Below are 19768 nucleotides of genomic sequence, written 5' to 3'. Positions count from 1 at the left end.
AGTAGTGGACTTGCTCAACAGAGGGCCCTGGTGCACATTTTATTTGGGGCTCCCCTGAAGGTAACGCAATACTATGCAGTAGTAGTAATATACATGCTGCTATTCATAATGATTTTAGATAGCTGGACTTGCAACCTGCACTAAAAAAAAAGGCTCCTCTGCATTTGGGTTGTACACATTCTGCACACACCTCTTTGTGTGGCTGATATGGGCCCCTCTAGCACTTGGGCCCTGGTGCCACCGCATCTGCTGCACCAATGGTTGTTCCGCCCCTGTTCTTAACCTTACTGAGCGCATACTGGGCTGTGCTCTTACAATCATCTTTGCAGGGTGTCTACTCCTGGGGAGATTAACAACAGTGTTGAATTTTCTCCATTTTAAGATTTGTTTCACTGCTGACTGATGAAAATGAAGGCGTTAAAAACTTTTAAAAATCTTTCCAGCTCAATGGAACTTAACTCAATTCTTAATCTTAGATCTTCTGAGATCTATTTTGTTTGAGGTGTGGTTCACATAGTGGTTTTAAGGCAGGACAACTTTAACCAACAACCACCAATCTCATCTGATTGGTTGGACTCAAGGTTAGTTGTCTCTTAATTCAAATTTCTTTTTGGAGAAGTCTTTACCATAGAGGATGACATACTTTTTTCACCATGCACTGTGAATGTTAAAACTGTGTGTTAAAGAGACATGGAGCCCAAAAAAAAGAAGAAGAGACAACTTTCTAATTTATTTCTATTATTACATTTTCTTCATTCTCTTGGTATCTTTTGTTGAAATGCAGGAACATAAGCGAAGGAGCATCTGTTTTTTCAAGAATGTTATCCATATGCAAGGGCAGAGCACTAGATGGCAGTGCTATTTCCTGCCATGTAGTGCTCCAGACATCTACTGCACCTATGTATCTCTTCAACAAAGAACACTATGAGAATAAAGCAAATTTGATCATAGAAGTCATTTGGAAAGTTATTTTTTAAATTGTACGCTCTAAGTCACACAATAAAACGTTTGGGTTTCATTTTAAATAAATACATAGATATAATTGTTCATTTATTATTTGTTTAAACAGACTGTGTTTATTCTCAGAACTTATCTGAAGATCACATCAAATTTTATGACCAATTTATGCAAAAATCCAGGTAATTCCAAAGAGTTTACACATTTTTCATGCACAGCATGCAGCAGAACAATAATGTAAGCAGTAAACTTACCCAGGATCATTTGCTTCCACAGCTCAACCTTAGTATCTTCTCCAAAACACCCAATATACAAACTATTAACTATTGTATATTATTTAATCAAACGTGTAGGCTGCAGCTGAGTCACAGGTGCCTAATCACCAAATTAGATGTATTATTATAGTGTGCGATTACAGTTCTCACTAGTTTAATGTGTAGCACATCTATTTCTATTATGTCATTTCTGTTATCTTTATTAATACAAATAACTAAATACATTTGTTTACCTTATATTTCCAACCAGAAAATCACAAAACTCTTGGAAATATTACGTTTTGCTAAATAAAATAAATTCCTGCTGACTAAATGTGATTTTGGAGAATAGGTTCAGTATTTCTTTATTTACAAGTTCAAATCTAAAATGCCAAGAAGGAAAAGAAGCATAAAGCAGTTTCCTCTGCTGTTGGTAGCAGCTAGACATGACTTCATTATTTGCTCACCAATTCCTCCCCCAGCAGACTTGTCAAATACATTACATCTAGCAGAAACAGCAGAGCAGCGGCCTGTAAATTACAAGCAGCCCAGGATACAAACATATAGAAATGCAGGGGGCATCTCAATTTTCTGAGCACCAATGATGGAGAAAATAGAATCCTAAATGAAACACATTAAGTGGCTAAGGAAGCTTAACACCTTGTGTGCCAGAGAAGTAATGTCTTGCGGCACTCTTATGGACCAAAGTGTTAGAGGGACATGGAGATTATGCATTTCCTTTAATTAAATAGATAATGAATTGTGATTTTTTACCCTTTTAAATCATTACCCATTATCCATTCTACTTTCTGGAATGTATTACATTGTTTACAAATAGCTTCCTAGCCTTTATTTTTTTATTTAAAACAGCTGATTTTCCATTTTGTGTACCACCTATACTGGACATTTCAATACTTAACTACTGGTAATAGAAATGCTATGTAAACGAGGCAGTAAAAACAATTTATACTCGGGGGGTAGTGAGATAGTACAATGTTCATTTTCTATTATTCTCTATAAGTATTTGTCTCCCTGTGTTTATAGTGATAAGGAGGATTTTGTTTAAATATAGAGATATGCAAAATAGGTCTGCTCTCCCTGCATGCTCAGCCCATTTTATTGTGTTGTGGTTTCAATCAGCAGGCACCACTATTTAATCTATAAACATATACCCAAAGAAGCATCTTCCCAGTATAAAACCTTTTAAAAATGTACTTAGAAGTTCCCAATTTAGCACTGTTGATGAGGTTAGGGTGGGACAGCCCATTTACACAAACAGGAGCAAGCAGGGATCTGTAGACATCAGTATACTTCTAAAACGTTGGGACTTGGTTAGGAGTCTGAAAATCAGCACAATGTTATTTAAAAATAGGCAAAACTATATATTTTTACAAAAACACCCCGATGGGCTATATAAATGGATCCTCTACAAAACATTTTTGTAAATCAAAATCTAATGTACAATGTCCCTTTATCAGAAATACATATTTTTTGTTCCGGATGATACAACATTTCTTAGACTTTCATACTGATTCTGTTTAGAGTTACCACCTCGGCCATGTTTTTTTTTTTGACAACTATAAGTTACACATGTTGCAGGGTGTCCAGGGAGGAACATGAACAGTGCCGTTAAACTCCAACATGTGTAACTCATAGCTGAAGTGCCAATACTCATCCTACATGAGAAAAAACCCAATAATGCTGTCCCTCATTTGAATAGTTTGAACATCTATGAACTATATAAAAATATAAGTGCTCACCTCTCTTAAGGTTACTAATGTTTTCTTATCAATAGTAGCGCTCTTCACAAGCTCTTTGTTCTCTTTTTCTAGCTCTTTCAGCCGTGCGCACGATTCCTTATATGCAGTTGTTTCTTTAGACAGTAGCTTGTTTTCTCTTTCTAAGTTTGAGATTTTCACGTTGTTCTCTTCCAGGGTAATGTCTTTAATTTCTGCCTGTTGGCGAAGTCTCTTATTCTCCTTCTCTAATTGTTTCTTGTCCTTTTCTAACTGGCAGGTTTCCTGATCTAAGAGCTTTGTTTCCTTCTCCAGCTGTTCTAGCCGTTTACTAGAAATCTTTAACTCTTCCAAATTTTTTTGCAAAGTTTGGTTTTCCGATTCAAGGTCCTGCAACTCATTTTCCAGTTGTTGAATTTTTTTATTGCTGTTTTCTAGTGCTTTTTGTAGCCTTTGGTTTTCAGTGTCCAATCCTTGGTAACTTACTTCCAAACGTTCCGTTTTCTTGCATGATGCTCTCATAAGGTCCATACTTTTCCTTAACTGTTCTTTCTCATTTTCTAGTTCTTTATTTTCTAATTCTAACTGTGCCATTTTAATATTTGCACTCTTTAGCGACTCAACAGTCCTTCTCAGAGCTAAGTTCTCTTCTTCCAATTGGCTATTTTCTTTTTCCAGTGACTCTACTTGATATTTTAGGTTCTTTAAACTATCCAAAGTCTTTTTAAGCTTCCGATTTTCTACTTCTAAGCCCGCATTTTCTTGTTCTAAAGAGTCTGTCTTTTCACAAATTATGTTTAAACTAGTGATCTTCTTTTGCAAGAGTTCATTCTCTTTTTCCATACGATGCAATTCATTTTCTAATTCTTCTGCCCGTTCCCCCTTTTCTTTGAAGTGCTCTAGCTCCTTCCGAATTTGCTTCTTTTCAAATTCCAATTTGTTTAATTTACTGCTCGTTTCTTTAATGGTTTCATGTAGAATTTTATTTTCTTTTTCAATGTCTTTGACTCTTGCTTCAGCCCCAATTTGAGATCTCTGTCTCAAGGAAGCAATGGTTTGATTTAAGTGCTCATTTTCTTGTTCCAATCCTTTGATCTGATTTTAAGAGACATAATAAAAATCAATATTATCCAAAAAAATAGTGCCCATAGTTCTTTTAATGTGGTTAACTAATAAGATTCATATAAAACAGACTAAATTAATAGGAACTTTCACAGGAAGACAATATAAAATGCCTTATAAATTCAGCTTTCATGTTTTATTAATTAGCTAATCTTGATAGATTAAGTATTCTTCCTCCCAAGAAATGATCAAGGGTTTATTAAGAGTATAGTTGCCCTTAACACATCTTCTGCTTCAATGAAAAAAAAACCCATGTATACTGTAGAACACCGGGACTAGAATAGCACAAGATCTTTATTAATAAATTCATACATAAATACAAAAGAATGGGGTCCGTAGGAAAAAACTTAATGAAGAGAATATGAGTAGTAAAAGACTTATTGAGTATATTTAGTGATTTGTGTTCATTTAATTGAGATTTACTATTTAGGGTACCATATCCTTTAGTTAAGGACAAGAAGAAATAGTAAAGTTATTTGAATATTCATGTATTACAGGGCTGGGAAATTCTACTAATCCACTTGTCCTGGACTAATAAGAAATTGGGTTTTTTCCTAAATTTAATATTGATACACTAATAATGGTTTCTCTTCTAATAGGTAAACTATAGTGATATTTACTACTCCCAGAATAAGTTACGATGCATTGTAAATTGAAGAAAAAAACTCCACTAAGTCTTTTTCCACATAAAATCCTCAGCAAACAGTGGTTCCACTGGAGCAAGGCATTATGGGACACCATATGCAAATCAGCTTCAGCAGGGATACAATTATATAGCAAGATAAATCACTTGTAGACAGCTGTAATCGTCTTAGACCTTATTTTAGAATATTCATTAGGTGAAAGCTGCATGCCAGTTTCCAGCAAGCTGAAATGCTGTGACTACCCAGTATATTTCATCTAACACTTTCAAGTGGCATCAAACACAAAACATACACATATATTACAGGGTGAGATTATAAAAAACTTGCTGGCATGGACAGAAACCACTCAAACTTTGAGGCTTTTTTTGAGCATTATATTGTAATGCAAGTGTCTCTCCTTCACATCTAGAACAAGGCTAGATTGTCCTACCAGGACACCAGGAGATTTCCTGGTGGGCCACAGCAGCTGGGGCTGACCAGCAACAAATTAAAAGGGTGGCACTGCTACATCATTTCTCTTCTCCTCTAAGCTATGCGTATTAAGGTCACAAAGTATTTCCTTGTAAATTTTATTCCCTAGACCTCCTTTGAATGGTTTCTTGTGTCTAGTAACACTCAGCAACAGAGCGACACACTATTTTAAAATGTCTTCTGTAGATCACGCTATGGATAATAGGGATGTGCATTCGGAGTATTCGGACCGATCCGAATACTGAAGATGGCAATTTTCAGAGCCAGATATTTTCTTTTTTTTCCAGATTTTAAGTGTGTAAAAAAATCAATAAATGAGCTCAGCACCCTGTAGTATTCACTCTAATGGTGCACGTGGTAAGGGGTTACTGGTACCCCCAAACCAGTCAAGTATCCAAAAAGTCCACAGCACCAAAGATAATCTTCAAAAAAAATTATACCTTTATTTTCATATCAAATGCCAAATGCCAAATATCAAATATCAAATGCCAAATGTGACGTTTCGGCCCCTCTGGCCTTAATCATGCATATAAACTGTGCATTTGATTTAAAAATAAAAGGTATCATTTTCCGAAGATTATCTTTGGTGCTGTGGACTTTTTGGATACAGATCTTAAGTGTGTTGCACTTTCACAAGAACAAATGTGCCCAAATACCCTGAATGCACATCCCTAGCGGATAATATTCACACTGTGTAACAGAGTCATGGCTAAAATTAGGTTGTGAGGTGCCTATATAACAACAATAAGGTTTGTTTGTTTTTATTACAAACTAATATAATTTAATTTTGAAAAAAGAAGTATCTCAGTAATCTCCTTGAGAAAAATGGGGCATGTGCATTCTGTGGACTCAAGGGAAAAAAGGGCTTGTCTTCAAATTTTACCAGGATGCTTTTTATTCCCAGTCCAGCCCTGATACAGAACCCTGCACAGCAAGATCAACAGTTCTCAAGCTAAAATTGTTTTCTAAAATGTTTTCTTCTTAGATAATCTCATCAGAACATAACGATTTAGAGAATCAGGCCCACAGACTAACTTAGTTAATCTGAGGAACTGGGGATATTCCCCAAACGTCACTATCTGAATAAACTTGTTTGACTTATACAGAGTGAGAACTATGAAAACAAGACTTTGATACCAGCATCCTGGCAGTGTTATATTGATAAAATGTCTGTGCAGACTCCTCCCCCTACACACACACACATGGAGCTACTTTGATTCAATGGTGCTCTTATTTCTGATACATTCTATTTATATGTATTTCTTTATTTTTGCTGATCATAGGCTCTATCAGCAAAATAAGTAGTGGGACTTTTAATGTTCTGCAAAATACTTAAAGGGACATGATACCCAAATGTTGAAGCACTTGAAATTGATGCAGCATAGCTGTAAAAAGCTGAATATAAAATATCACCTGAACGTCTCTATGTAAAAAAGGAAGATATTTACCTCAAAATTTCCAAAGTATTCACCTCCCACTTTAAACAGGATGCAAGGGAGTGTGCATCTGGCATGTGCAGCACAGTCATGTTATTTTCCTATTCAGTTTAGGAAAGTTTACTATGAAATCTATTTTTTTTTCCAACTCGCAGCTGAAGTATAACTGTTCACAGAGCACTTACACTGCTGAGCTGAAGAAATTGTGAGGTAAAATATCTTCCATTTTTACATAGAGATGTTCAGGTGATATTTTCCTGTCAGCTTTTTACAGTTATGCTGCATCACTTTCAAGAGATTTAGCATTCGAGTATTATGTCCCTTTAAGGTTCACTTTCATTATTTTGCTTGAATACTGTATGGTAAAAAGAGAAAACGAATTGGCTATGAGACACATCACACTGTTTCTCTACACCAGTCTTCAAGTATCCATAACAGGTCGGTTTTTAACTATTTCCCTTACTAATTCTCAAACACAAGCAAAAAGTGCATGCTGTTTATAGCATTAAGAAATATTGGCAATCTGTGTATAAAGATAATTACCTGTCTCTCAGAATTCTCATGGAGCGTTTCCAAAGTCTTTTCCAGTTGGGCTTTTTCTTTCATCAGATCATTGCTCAGATGTTGGCTGCTCTGAATACTCTGTCTCTCATGATTAAGCTCTGCTTCAATTTTCTCTAGCTAGAAAAGGTATTAAGAAGCATAATGTTTCAACTGCTTGCAAACTCTGAACTGTTTAGGTTTCTTGCATATCTTTATATGTAAACAGGTAAGCATATTTCTTTATTTAAGTGAAATCATGGACTATATGTATTTATTATTGGAATGTGAACATGAAACAGATAATCTCCTTAAAGGGAAAGAAAGGACAAAATTGCAATGTGCATGGGTGAATTTAAATTTTAAATAGACGCATGTCTGCAATAAACTTTAGGGATGCGCATTCGGATCTTTCGTGAGGATCCAAATGCGGAAGTAAGCAGCGGCTCATGCCCTTCAGATAGTTTTGTAGCTGGATTGATTCTTGTAAAAGATCCCCACTCTAAGATCTGGATTTGCAGAGATCTTAGTGAAGGGATCTTTTGCAGAAATCAATCCGGCTACGAAAATATCCGAAGGGCACAAGCCGTTTCTTTCTTCCGTATTCGGATCCTCGTGAAAAATCCAAATACGCATCCCTAATATACTTCCACTAGCAAAAATGCTTCTAGTAAAAGTTTTACTCATAGCAAATAGGGTACAAATAAGAACTAGTTCCCAAGGAAACTGCAAGAAAACAGAATTTATGCTTACCTGATAAATTACTTTCTCCAACGGTGTGTCCGGTCCACGGCGTCATCCTTACTTGTGGGATATTCTCTTCCCCAACAGGAAATGGCAAAGAGTCCCAGCAAAGCTGGTCACATGATCCCTCCTAGGCTCCGCCCACCCCAGTCATTCGACCGACGGACAGGAGGAAATATATATAGGAGAAATCATATGATACCGTGGTGACTGTAGTTAGAGAAAATAATTCATCAGACCTGATTAAAAAAACCAGGGCGGGCCGTGGACCGGACACACCGTTGGAGAAAGTAATTTATCAGGTAAGCATAAATTCTGTTTTCTCCAACATTGGTGTGTCCGGTCCACGGCGTCATCCTTACTTGTGGGAACCAATACCAAAGCTTTAGGACACGGATGAAGGGAGGGAGCAAATCAGGTCACCTAAACGGAAGGCACCACAGCTTGCAAAACCTTTCTCCCAAAAATAGCCTCCGAAGAAGCAAAAGTATCAAATTTGTAAAATTTGGCAAAAGTGTGCAGTGAAGACCAAGTCGCTGCCTTACATATCTGGTCAACAGAAGCCTCGTTCTTGAAGGCCCATGTGGAAGCCACAGCCCTAGTGGAGTGAGCTGTGATTCGTTCAGGAGGCTGCCGTCCGGCAGTCTCATAAGCCAAACGGATAATGTTTTTAAGCCAAAAGGAAAGAGAGGTAGAAGTCGCTTTTTGACCTCTCCTTTTACCAGAATAAACAACAAACAAGGATGATGTTTGTCTGAAATCTTTAGTAGCCTCTAAATAGAATTTTAGAGCACGGACAACGTCCAAATTGTGTAACAAACGCTCCTTCTTTGAAACTGGATTCGGACACAAAGAAGGTACAACTATCTCCTGGTTAATATTTTTGTTAGAAACAACTTTAGGAAGAAAACCAGGCTTAGTACGCAAAACCACCTTATCTGCATGGAACACCAGATAAGGAGGAGAACACTGCAGAGCAGATAACTCTGAAACTCTTCTAGCAGAAGAGATTGCAACCAAAAACAAAACTTTCCAAGATAGTAACTTAATATCTACGGAATGTAAGGGTTCAAACGGAACCCCTTGAAGAACTGAAAGAACTAGATTTAAACTCCAGGGAGGAGTCAAAGGTCTGTAAACAGGCTTGATCCTAACCAGAGCCTGAACAAATGCTTGAACATCTGGCATAACTGCCAGTCGTTTGTGTAGTAAGACAGATAAAGCAGAAATCTGTCCCTTTAGAGAACTTGCAGATAATCCTTTCTCCAAACCTTCTTGTAGAAAGGATAGAATCTTAGGAATCTTTATCTTGTTCCATGGCAATCCTTTGGATTCACACCAACAGATATATTTTTTCCATATTTTATGGTAAATTTTTCTAGTTACAGGCTTTCTAGCCTGAATCAGAGTATCTATTACAGAATCTGAAAACCCACGCTTTGATAAAATCAAGCGTTCAATCTCCAAGCCGTCAGCTGGAGGGAAACCAGATTCGGATGTTCGAATGGACCTTGAACAAGAAGGTCCTGTCTCAAAGGTAGCTTCCATGGTGGAGCCGATGACATATTCACCAGGTCTGCATACCAAGTCCTGCGTGGCCATGCAGGAGCTATCAAGATCACCGAAGCCCTCTCCTGATTGATCCTGGCTACCCTCTCCTGATTGATCCTGGCTACCAGCCTGGGAATGAGAGGAAACGGTGGGAATACATAAGCTAGGTTGAAGGTCCAAGGTGCTACTAGTGCATCTACTAGAGTCGCCTTGGGATCCCTGGATCTGGACCCGTAGCAAGGAACCTTGAAGTTCTGACGAGACGCCATCAGATCCATGTCTGGAATGCCCCATAATTGAGTTATTTGGGCAAAGATTTCCGGATGGAGTTCCCACTCCCCCGGATGGAATGTCTGACGACTCAGAAAATCCGCTTCCCAATTTTCCACTCCTGGGATGTGGATCGCAGACAAGTGGCAGGAGTGATCCTCCGCCCATTGAATTATTTTGGTCACTTCTTCCATCGCCAGGGAACTCCTTGTTCCCCCCTGATGATTGATATATGCAACAGTCGTCATGTTGTCTGATTGAAACCTTATGAATTTGGCCTTTGCTAGTTGAGGCCAAGCTTTGAGAGCATTGAATATCGCTCTCAGTTCCAGAATGTTTATCGGGAGAAGAGATTCTTCCCGAGACCATAGACCCTGAGCTTTCAGGGGTTCCCAGACCGCGCCCCAGCCCACCAGGCTGGCGTCGGTCGTGACAATGACCCACTCTGGTCTGCGGAAGCTCATTCCCTGTGACAGATTGTCCAGGGTCAGCCACCAACGGAGTGAATCTCTGGTCTTTTGATCTACTTGAATCGTCGGAGACAAGTCTGTATAATCCCCATTCCACTGTCTGAGCATGCACAGTTGTAATGGTCTTAGATGAATTCGTGCAAAAGGAACTATGTCCATTGTTGCAACCATCAATCCTATTACTTCCATGCACTGCGCTATGGAAGGACGAAGAACAGAATGAAGTACTTGACAAGAGCTTAGAATTTTTGATTTTCTGACCTCTGTCAGAAAAATCCTCATTTCTAAGGAATCTATTATTGTTCCCAAGAAGGGAACTCTTGTTGACGGGGACAGAGAACTTTTTTCTTTGTTCACCTTCCATCCGTGAGATCTGAGAAAGGCTAGGACGATGTCCGTATGAGCCTTTGCTTTTGACAGAGACGACGCTTGAATCAGGATGTCGTCCAAGTAAGGTACTACTGCAATGCCCCTTGGTCTTAGAACCGCTAGAAGGGACCCTAGTACCTTTGTGAAAATCCTTGGAGCAGTGGCTAATCCGAATGGAAGTGCCACAAACTGGTAATGCTTGTCCAGAAAAGCGAACCTTAGGAACTGATGATGCTCCTTGTGGATAGGAATATGTAGGTACGCATCCTTTAAATCCACGGTAGTCATAAATTGATTTTCCTGGATAGTAGGTAGGATCGTTCGAATAGTTTCCATTTTGAACGATGGTACCCTGAGAAATTTGTTTAGGATCTTGAGATCCAAAATTGGTCTGAATGTTCCCTCTTTTTTGGGAACTATGAACAGGTTGGAATAAAAACCCATCCCTTGTTCTCTTATTGGAACTGGATGAATCACTCCCATCTTTAACAGGTCTTCTACACAATGTAAGAATGCCTGTCTTTTTATTTGGTTTGAAGATAATTGAGACCTGTGGAACCTTCCCCTTGGGGGTAGTTCCTTGAATTCCAGGAGATAACCTTGAGAAACTATTTCTAGCGCCCAAGGATCCTGAACATCTCTTGCCCAAGCCTGAGCAAAGAGAGAAAGTCTGCCCCCCACCAGATCCGGTCCCGGATCGGGGGCTATCCCTTCATGCTGTTTTGGTAGCAGTGGTAGGCTTCTTGGCCTGCTTACCCTTGTTCCAGCCTTGCATTGGTTTCCAGGCTGGTTTGGGTTGTGAAGTATTACCCCTCTTGCTTAGAGGATGTAGAATTAGAGGCTGGTCCGTTTCTGCGAAAGGGACGAAAATTAGGCTTATTTTTAGCCTTAAAAGACCTATCCTGTGGGAGGGCGTGGCCCTTTCCCCCAGTGATGTCTGAAATAATCTCTTTCAAATCAGGTCCAAATAATGTTTTACCCTTGAAAGGAATGTTAAGCAATTTTGTCTTGGAAGACACATCCGCTGACCAAGACTTTAGCCAAAGCGCTCTGCGCGCCACGATAGCAAACCCTGAATTTTTCGCCGCTAATCTAGCTAATTGCAAAGCGGCATCTAAAATAAAAGAGTTAGCCAATTTAAGTGCTTGAACTCTGTCCATAACCTCCTCATACGAAGATTCTTTATTGAGCGACTTTTCTAGTTCCTCGAACCAGAAACACGCTGCCGTAGTGACAGGAGCAATGCATGAAATTGGTTGTAGAAGGTAACCTTGCTGAACAAAAATCTTTTTAAGCAAACCCTCTAATTTTTTATCCATAGGATCTTTGAAAGCACAACTATCTTCGATAGGAATAGTAGTGCGTTTGTTTAGAGTAGAAACCGCCCCCTCGACCTTGGGGACTGTCTGCCATAAGTCCTTTCTGGGGTCGACTATAGGAAATAATTTCTTAAATATAGGGGGGGGGACAAAAGGTATGCCGGGCCTTTCCCACTCTTTATTTACTATGTCCGCCACCCGCTTGGGTATAGGAAAAGCGTCGGGGGGCACCGGAACCTCTAGGAACTTGTCCATCTTACATAACTTCTCTGGAATGACCAAATTGTCACAATCATCCAGAGTAGATAATACCTCCTTAAGCAGTGCGCGGAGATGTTCTAATTTAAATTTAAATGTCACAACATCAGGTTCAGCTTGATGAGAAATCTTTCCTGAATCTGAAATTTCTCCCTCAGACAAAACCTCCCTCATGGCCCCTTCAGATTGGTGTGAGGGTATGACAGAACAATTATCATCAGCGTCCTCTTGCTCTTCAGTGTTTAAAACAGAGCAATCGCGCTTTCTCTGATAAGTAGGCATTTTGGATAAAAGATTTGCTATAGAGTTATCCATTACAGCCGTTAATTGTTGCATGGTAATAAGTATTGGCGCACTAGATGTACTAGGGGCCTCCTGTGTGGGCATAACTGGTGTAGACACAGTAGGGGATGATGTAGTATCATGTTTACTCCCCTCATTTGAGGAATCATCTTGGGCAATATCATTATCTGTGGCATTACTGTCCTTACTTTGTTTGGACACTATGGCACAATTATCACATAAATTTAAATGGGGAGACACATTGGCTTTCATACATATAGAACATAGCTTATTTGATGGTACAGACATGTTAAACAGGCTTAAACTTGTCAACAAAGCACAAAAAACGTTTTAAAATAAAACCGTTACTGTCACTTTAAATTTCAAACTGAAAACACTTTATTACTGAATATGTGAAAAAGTATGAAGGAATTGTTCAAAATTCACCAAAATTTCACCACAGTGTCTTAAAGCATTAAAAGTATTGCACACCAAATTTCAGAGCTTTAACCCTTAAAATAACGGAACCGGAGCCGTTTTTACATTTAACCCCTATACAGTCCCAGCTATATGCTTTGCTGAGACCCAACCAGGCCCAGAGGGGAATACGATACCAAATGATGCCTTCTATAAGCTTTTTCAGTGATTCTTAGCTCCTCACACATGCATCTGCATGCCTTGCTCTCCAAAAACAACTGCGCATTAGTGGCGCGAAAATGAGGCTCTGTCTATAACTAGAAAAGGCCCCCATCTGAAAAAGGTGTCCAACACAGTGCCTGCCGTTTTTCTAAACAATCCCCAAGATTATAATAACCATTATTAGTTAGAATCTGCATAATATGCCTAGTAAAGCAATCGTTTTAGCCCAGAAAAATGTCTACCAGTTTTTGAAGCCCTTTATTCTTTTATGTTTAACTAAGAAAATGGCTTACCGGTCCCCATGAGGGGAAATGACAGCCTTCCAGCATTACATGGTCTTGTTAGAAATATGGCTAGTCATACCTTAAGCAGAAAGGTCTGCTAACTGTTTCCCCCAACTGAAGTTACTTCATCTCAACAGTCCTGTGTGGAAACAGCAATCGATTTTAGTAACTGTCTGCTAAAATCATCTTCCTCTTACAAACAAAAATCTTCATCCTTTTTCTGTTTCAGAGTAAATAGTACATACCAGCACTATTTTAAAATAACAAACACTTGATAGAAGAATAAAAACTACATTTAAACACCAAAAAAACTCTTAACCATCTCCGTGGAGATGTTGCCTGTGCAACGGCAAAGAGAATGACTGGGGTGGGCGGAGCCTAGGAGGGATCATGTGACCAGCTTTGCTGGGACTCTTTGCCATTTCCTGTTGGGGAAGAGAATATCCCACAAGTAAGGATGACGCCGTGGACCGGACACACCAATGTTGGAGAAAAGGCTATAATTACCTTTTTGCTCAGTCTTTGGTTTTCTTTTTCCATTTTCAGGACCTTTGTAGTGGTTCCCTGGGCAGATCCCATGGTAGTCTTCAGCTCCTCTATTGTACTAAGTAAAGTCTGGTTTTCCATCTCTAGCTTCAGAAGCTTGCTGGATGTCAGTTCGCTAACTTCATGACCAAGAGACTTCTGTGGAGCTATAAAACACACATGAGAGTTATAAACCTTCTTGCTTACAAATGAAGTGTGTTATTTTAAAAATCCCTTACAAAAAAGGGTCCCGTAACGTACATGAAATTTTGAGACTAATATAAAAAAAATGAAAGGGACAGTAAAGTCAAAATTTAACATTCATGATTCAAACAGAGCATGCAATTTTAAGAAACATTCCAATTTAATTATATTATCTAACTTGCTTTGTTCTCTTGGTATTCTTTGTGGAAAATCATATCTCGGTAGGCTCAGGAACAGCAGTGCACTACAGGGAGCTAGCTGCTAATTGGTGGCTGCACATATATGCCTCTTGTCATTGTCTCACCCATTGTGTTCAGCTAGCTTTCTGTAGTGCTTTGCTGCTCCTTCAAAAAAGGATACAAACATTTAATAATATAAACATTTAAAACCGCATGTTCTATCTGAATCGTTAAAGACATTTTGGGGTTTCATGTCCCTTAAAACGTGTGTAGTTAAAAGAAGACCCTATGCATTATATTTTCATTATTTTGTCCACATTTAAATTTGAAAATTGTTCTGCTACATATATGCCCATATATGCCCCTTACTGGCTTCAACAGAGATCATAAGACACTGCAAAACAATGCAGGTTTTACTATCAATATGACAGTCTACTCCAATAGTCCAAACAAGTCTCTTGAAATAAGGCCAGTTAAAAAAACATTTACAGCAAACAAAGTTTTAATGTATTCAGAATGTTTTCACACTCCGCTAGTATGTTCATTTATTGAAAGACTGCAAAACAATCCTGTGGTTACAAGGTGTTTTACTGAACTTTAAAATTCACAATATCATGACTGGTGGTGATAAGTAATTTCAAACACTAAATAAACAGCTGAAAGGCACAACTAACAACAAACTAAGATGACTCTGGTGACATGTGATCTAAAATATGCCAGATAAGGAAGAGAACGTTTCCTCCTGAACAGATTGTTAGAAGTTTCGTTTTATCTCCATGCAGAAGGGTCTAAAACTAAGTTTTTTTTTTCAGCCCCAGTCCCCAAGGAAACCTAACTGGCCAGATATTAAGTATTTCCCTCTTTACATTGATGGTAAACTTAGTGTTCCAGGTGGGTACTTCAAAAGCAATTTTTCTTTTTGTGAGCGAACGTTTTGAACTGTTCTCTCTAGCTACAAAAAATTTGTGCGAGTACCATATGGCTAGAGGGCTGATTGGAGAAGTTTAAACTGTTAGCTCCCCCCCAAAAAAATTTAAGTGGGCGGCCAGAGCGAGGACTATTAAAATGTTATTGTTACATTAAAAATTAAGTTACAGTGCATCTTCATTACAACTGATGAAGTACTGTCCATTTAAAATATCGCTAACATTCCAGATCTGTTTACACAAAGGGGAACGTTTACTATCACTTTAAGCAGTTTAATAGCTCTATTATTGTAATAGTCTCAACTACTTTTAAGCAGTGATTTTTTTATTTTTTTATTTATTCTGGTAATGTTACTGGAGGGCTGGATTTGAGAAACCCTGGTATAGAATCATCATGATGTGTTGCAATCAGCATGAGACAAACAGATTTAAAGGGACAGTGTACAACACTTCCCCTTCAACAGACCTAACCTGGTAAAGCCCGTTGGTTTACATGAGTTTGATACACAATTGGGTCAATCTATCAAAGGCTTCGCCTGCCTACGACTGCAGGTTCTCACATCAGACCGCTGCTTCCCTAACTCTTCTCCACCTCTTAGGTGGAGAATTTAAATCTCCCTGGTCTAGTCTGACCGGGGAGATTGACAGCTCCTGCCCGCACGTGATTGGCTGTAAGTGGGCGGCTTTGCACAAGAGCGCAAAATAGTGTTCTTGTGCAATGCTCAATTCCACCAGCGGAATTCTTTCCGCCAGAGGCGAGCTGCGGCGGACAGTGGCGCATATGTAAAATAAAGCTCAATATGTTACCATCTATTTAAAGGGACACAAGTCAAAATTAAAATGTCATGATTCAGATACAGAATACAATTAGAAAAAAACTTCCACTACTGAGTTTCTGAGGCACCATCTCCTATTGAGCATGTGCAAGAGTTCACACTGTATACATACAAGTCAGCCATTCCCTGACGGCCATGAGACAGGAGGCAGGGAAATAAAGGAAATGTTAAAGTTGGACTAAAAAAAATAATCTAATTCTCAATTGAAATTCAGAGGAAGTGCTATTGCATTGTCTTTTTATTATGACTTTTCTTATATCTTCTTAAGGAATGAGTGTAAGGGTTGTTATTAATGAATATGCATTTTTATTAGCCATAAAATGTAAAGGGACATAAACCCCCGAATTTATGGGTCAGATAGAGGATTCAAATTTAAACAACTTTCTAATTTACTTCTATTTTCCAATTTGCTTCATTGACTTGGTATCCTTTGTTGAAGGAGTTGCCCTGCACTACTGGGAGCTAGCTGAACACATCTAGTAAACCAATGACAAGCGGCATATATGTGTAGCCACCAATCAACAGCTAGCTCCAACACTTTCATTAAAGAAAAATGTTGGGGTTTCATGTCCCTTTAAGACTTATCTATAGGTAGCACAGTCATCTCCATCCAAAATAGATTGATAATCTGGCTTTCTCTAGACAGCAAACATATGACTGGAATCAATCGCAGAAAATATTTTGTGCCTGCCCTGTAGAACTGTACCCATCCAAGCTTAATTTTGAACATGGTACAGCTGTTCATCTCTCTTGATTCTGCTTGAGCAGGTTCTGTTATTTTGGCAAGACGGAAGAAACAGAAACAACAAAGACCTTAAAATTGTGTAGAATCTGTAACCTATTTCTGGTCTTGCAGTTTTACTGCCAAACCACATCATATATATTAAAGAAATACATAAATAGATGGTTTCATTTATCTGCGCTGCTCAAAAGGTGAGTAAATATTTATTTCCTATTTAAAGACCTGTGCACTAACATTTTCATTTGTAAACCTTGATATAACACTTTATAAAGGTTACCCTTGTTTGACAAAATAATGACACATTGTAATACTAAATTATATGCTCGTTCAATTTCTGTATTTTCAGCAAAATCTTATTATGTGTTAAAACCCCAGAAAGTTGTAAAATACATAGGTAATGTCCTGATTGGAGCCACAAGCCTTGAAGCAACCAAGCAGAAAATTGGCATTAATTTGTGGGTACACGCAGCAACTAATCATTATTGGCTGTGTCCTGCTTGGGAGCTCCAATGCTTGTGGCTCCTGAGCGGGGTTTAAGGTAGAAAAAATCCTATTGGCTGATGAAATCATCCAATAGGATTGAAGTTCAATCCTATTGGCTGATGCAATCAGCCAATAGGATTGAGCTCGCATTCTATAGGCTAATTGGATCAGCCAATAGAATGCGAGCTCAAGCCTATTGGCTGATTGCATCAGCCAATAGGATTTTTTCTACCTTAATTCCGATTGGCTGATAGAATTCTATCAGCCAATCGGAATTCAAGGGACGCCAACTTGGATGACGTCATTTAAAGGGACAGTCTACTCAAGAATTTTTATTTTTTTAAAAGATAGATAATCCCTTTATTACCCATTCCCCAGTTTTGCATAACCAACACAGTTATAATAATATACTTTTAACCTCTGTGATTATCTTGTATCTAAGCCTCTGCAAACTGCCCCTTTATTTCAGATCTTTTGACAGACTTGCAGTCTAGCCAATCAGTGCCTGCTCCCAGATAACTTCACGTGCACAGTTATCTATATGAAATACGTGAACTAACACCCACTAGTGGTGAAAAACTGTTAAAATGCATTCTGAAAAGTGGTGGCCTTCAAGGTCTAAGAAATTTGCATATTAACCTCCTAGGTTAAGCTTTCAACTAAGAATACCAAGAGAACAAAGCAAAATTGGTGATAAAAGTAAATTGGAAAATTGTTTAAAATTGCATGCTCTATCTGAATCATGAAAGTTTATTTTGGCCTAGACTGTCCCTTTAAAGGAACCTTCATTCTTCATTTGGACGTCGATGGAAGAGGATGCTCCGCGCCGGATGTCTTGAAGATGGAGCCGCTCCACGCCGGATGGATGAAGATAGAAGATGCCACCTGGATGAAGACTTCTGCCCGTCTGGAGGACCACTTCGCCCGGCTTCGTTGAGGACTTCGGCCCGGCTGGGTGAAGAAATCTCAAGGTAGGGTGATCTTCAAGGGGTAAGTGTTAGGTTTTATTAAGGGGAAATTGGGTGGGTTTTAGAGTAGGGTTGGGTGTGTGGGTGGTGGGTTTTAATGTTGGGGGGGTATTGTACTTTTTTTTCAGGTAAAAGGGCCGCAAAAGGCCCTTTAAAGGGCTATTTGTAATTTAGTATAGGGTAGGGCTTTTTATTATTTTGGGGGGCTTTTTTATTTTATTAGTGGGATTAGATTAGGTGTAATTAGTTTAAAAAACTTGTAATTATTTTATTATTTTCTGTAATTTAGTGGGGGGTTTTCTTCGTACTTTAGATAATTGTATTTAATTGTAGTTAGTTTAGGGAATTTATTTAATTATAGTGTAGTGTTAGGTGTAATTGTAACATAGGTTAGGTTTTATTTTACAGGTAAATTTGTCTTTATTTTAACTAGGTAGCTATAGTATTAAATAGTTAATAACTATTTAATAACTATTGTACCTAGTTAAAATAAATACAAAGTTGCCTGTAAAATAAATTCTAAGATAGCTACAATGTAACTATGAGTTATATAGTAGCTATTTTAGGGTTTATTTTATAGGTAAGTATTACGTTTTAAATAGGAATAAATTTATTTAATTGTAGTTTTTTATTTAGATTTATTTAAATTATATTTAAGTTAGGGGGTGTTAGGGTTAGGCTTAGATTTAGGGGTTAATAACTTTAATATAGTGGCGGCGACGTTGGGGGCGGCAGATTAGGGTTTAATAAATGTAGGTAGGTGTCGGCGATGTTAGGGCAGGCAGATTAGGGGTTAATAATATTTAACTAGTGTTTGTAATGCGGGAGTGCGGCGGTTTAGGGGTTAATATATTTATTATAGTGGCGGCGATGTCCGGTTCGGCAGATTAGGGGTTAAAAAAATGTATTTAGTGTTTGCGATGTGGGGGGGCTTCGGTTTAGGGGTTAATAGGTAGTTTATGGGTGTTAGTGTACTTTTTAGCAGTTTAGTTAAGAGCTTTATACTACAGCGTTAGCCCATAAAACTCTTAACTACTGACTTTTAAATGCGGTATCAGTCTTGACGGTGCTCTGACAAAATGCAGAAGGACATTTGGCAGACGGACATTTGGCAGACGGACATTTGGCCGACAGACAGAAAGCTAAAGAATGCTCCGATGACGGCCGAGGGCAGATGCGTTCCAGAGTGCCCTGTTCTAATCAGAGCCTCGGGTGCCGCAACTGCCTCTGGGAACCTTACCATGGGTCCCAGGCGCACGTCTTGTAATTCTCTGTCCGGGAAATTATCTATCAAATCTATCTATTTATCTATCAAATCTATCTATCTATCGTATCTATCAAATGTATCTATTGCATCTATTGATCTATCTATCTAATCTATGTATCTATCTATCTATCAAATCTATCTATCTCGTGGCCGGACTGTTATCTGACAGCCAAATGTCCGTCGGCCAAATGTCCGTCGGCCAAATGTCCGTCGGCTAAATGTCCGTCGGCTAAAAGTCCGGCCACGGTCTTGACAGGAGAGGCTGTACCGCTCACTTACTTGAAGACTCGTA

General features: G+C 38.7%; 1 protein-coding gene across 1 annotated transcript in view; it reads right to left on the bottom strand.

Annotated features, from left to right (window-relative positions):
• The window catches only part of CCDC88A (coiled-coil domain containing 88A), a 424707-nt gene that overhangs the window by 137970 nt on the left and 266969 nt on the right, over positions 1-19768 (bottom strand). Inside the window, exons 13-15 of the mRNA XM_053712191.1 lie at positions 13854-14038; positions 7164-7301; positions 2972-4042 (exon numbers count right to left, since the gene is read on the bottom strand). Coding sequence (XP_053568166.1) covers positions 2972-4042; positions 7164-7301; positions 13854-14038 — 1394 coding nt within the window. The remainder of the gene's footprint in view (positions 1-2971; positions 4043-7163; positions 7302-13853; positions 14039-19768) is intronic.

The sequence above is a fragment of the Bombina bombina genome, chromosome 4 (genome assembly GCF_027579735.1).
Source record: "Bombina bombina isolate aBomBom1 chromosome 4, aBomBom1.pri, whole genome shotgun sequence".
NCBI classification, from domain to species: Eukaryota; Metazoa; Chordata; class Amphibia; order Anura; family Bombinatoridae; genus Bombina; species Bombina bombina.
Note: the sequence above shows the minus strand (reverse complement) of the source record. Positions and strands in the feature narration are given on the sequence as shown.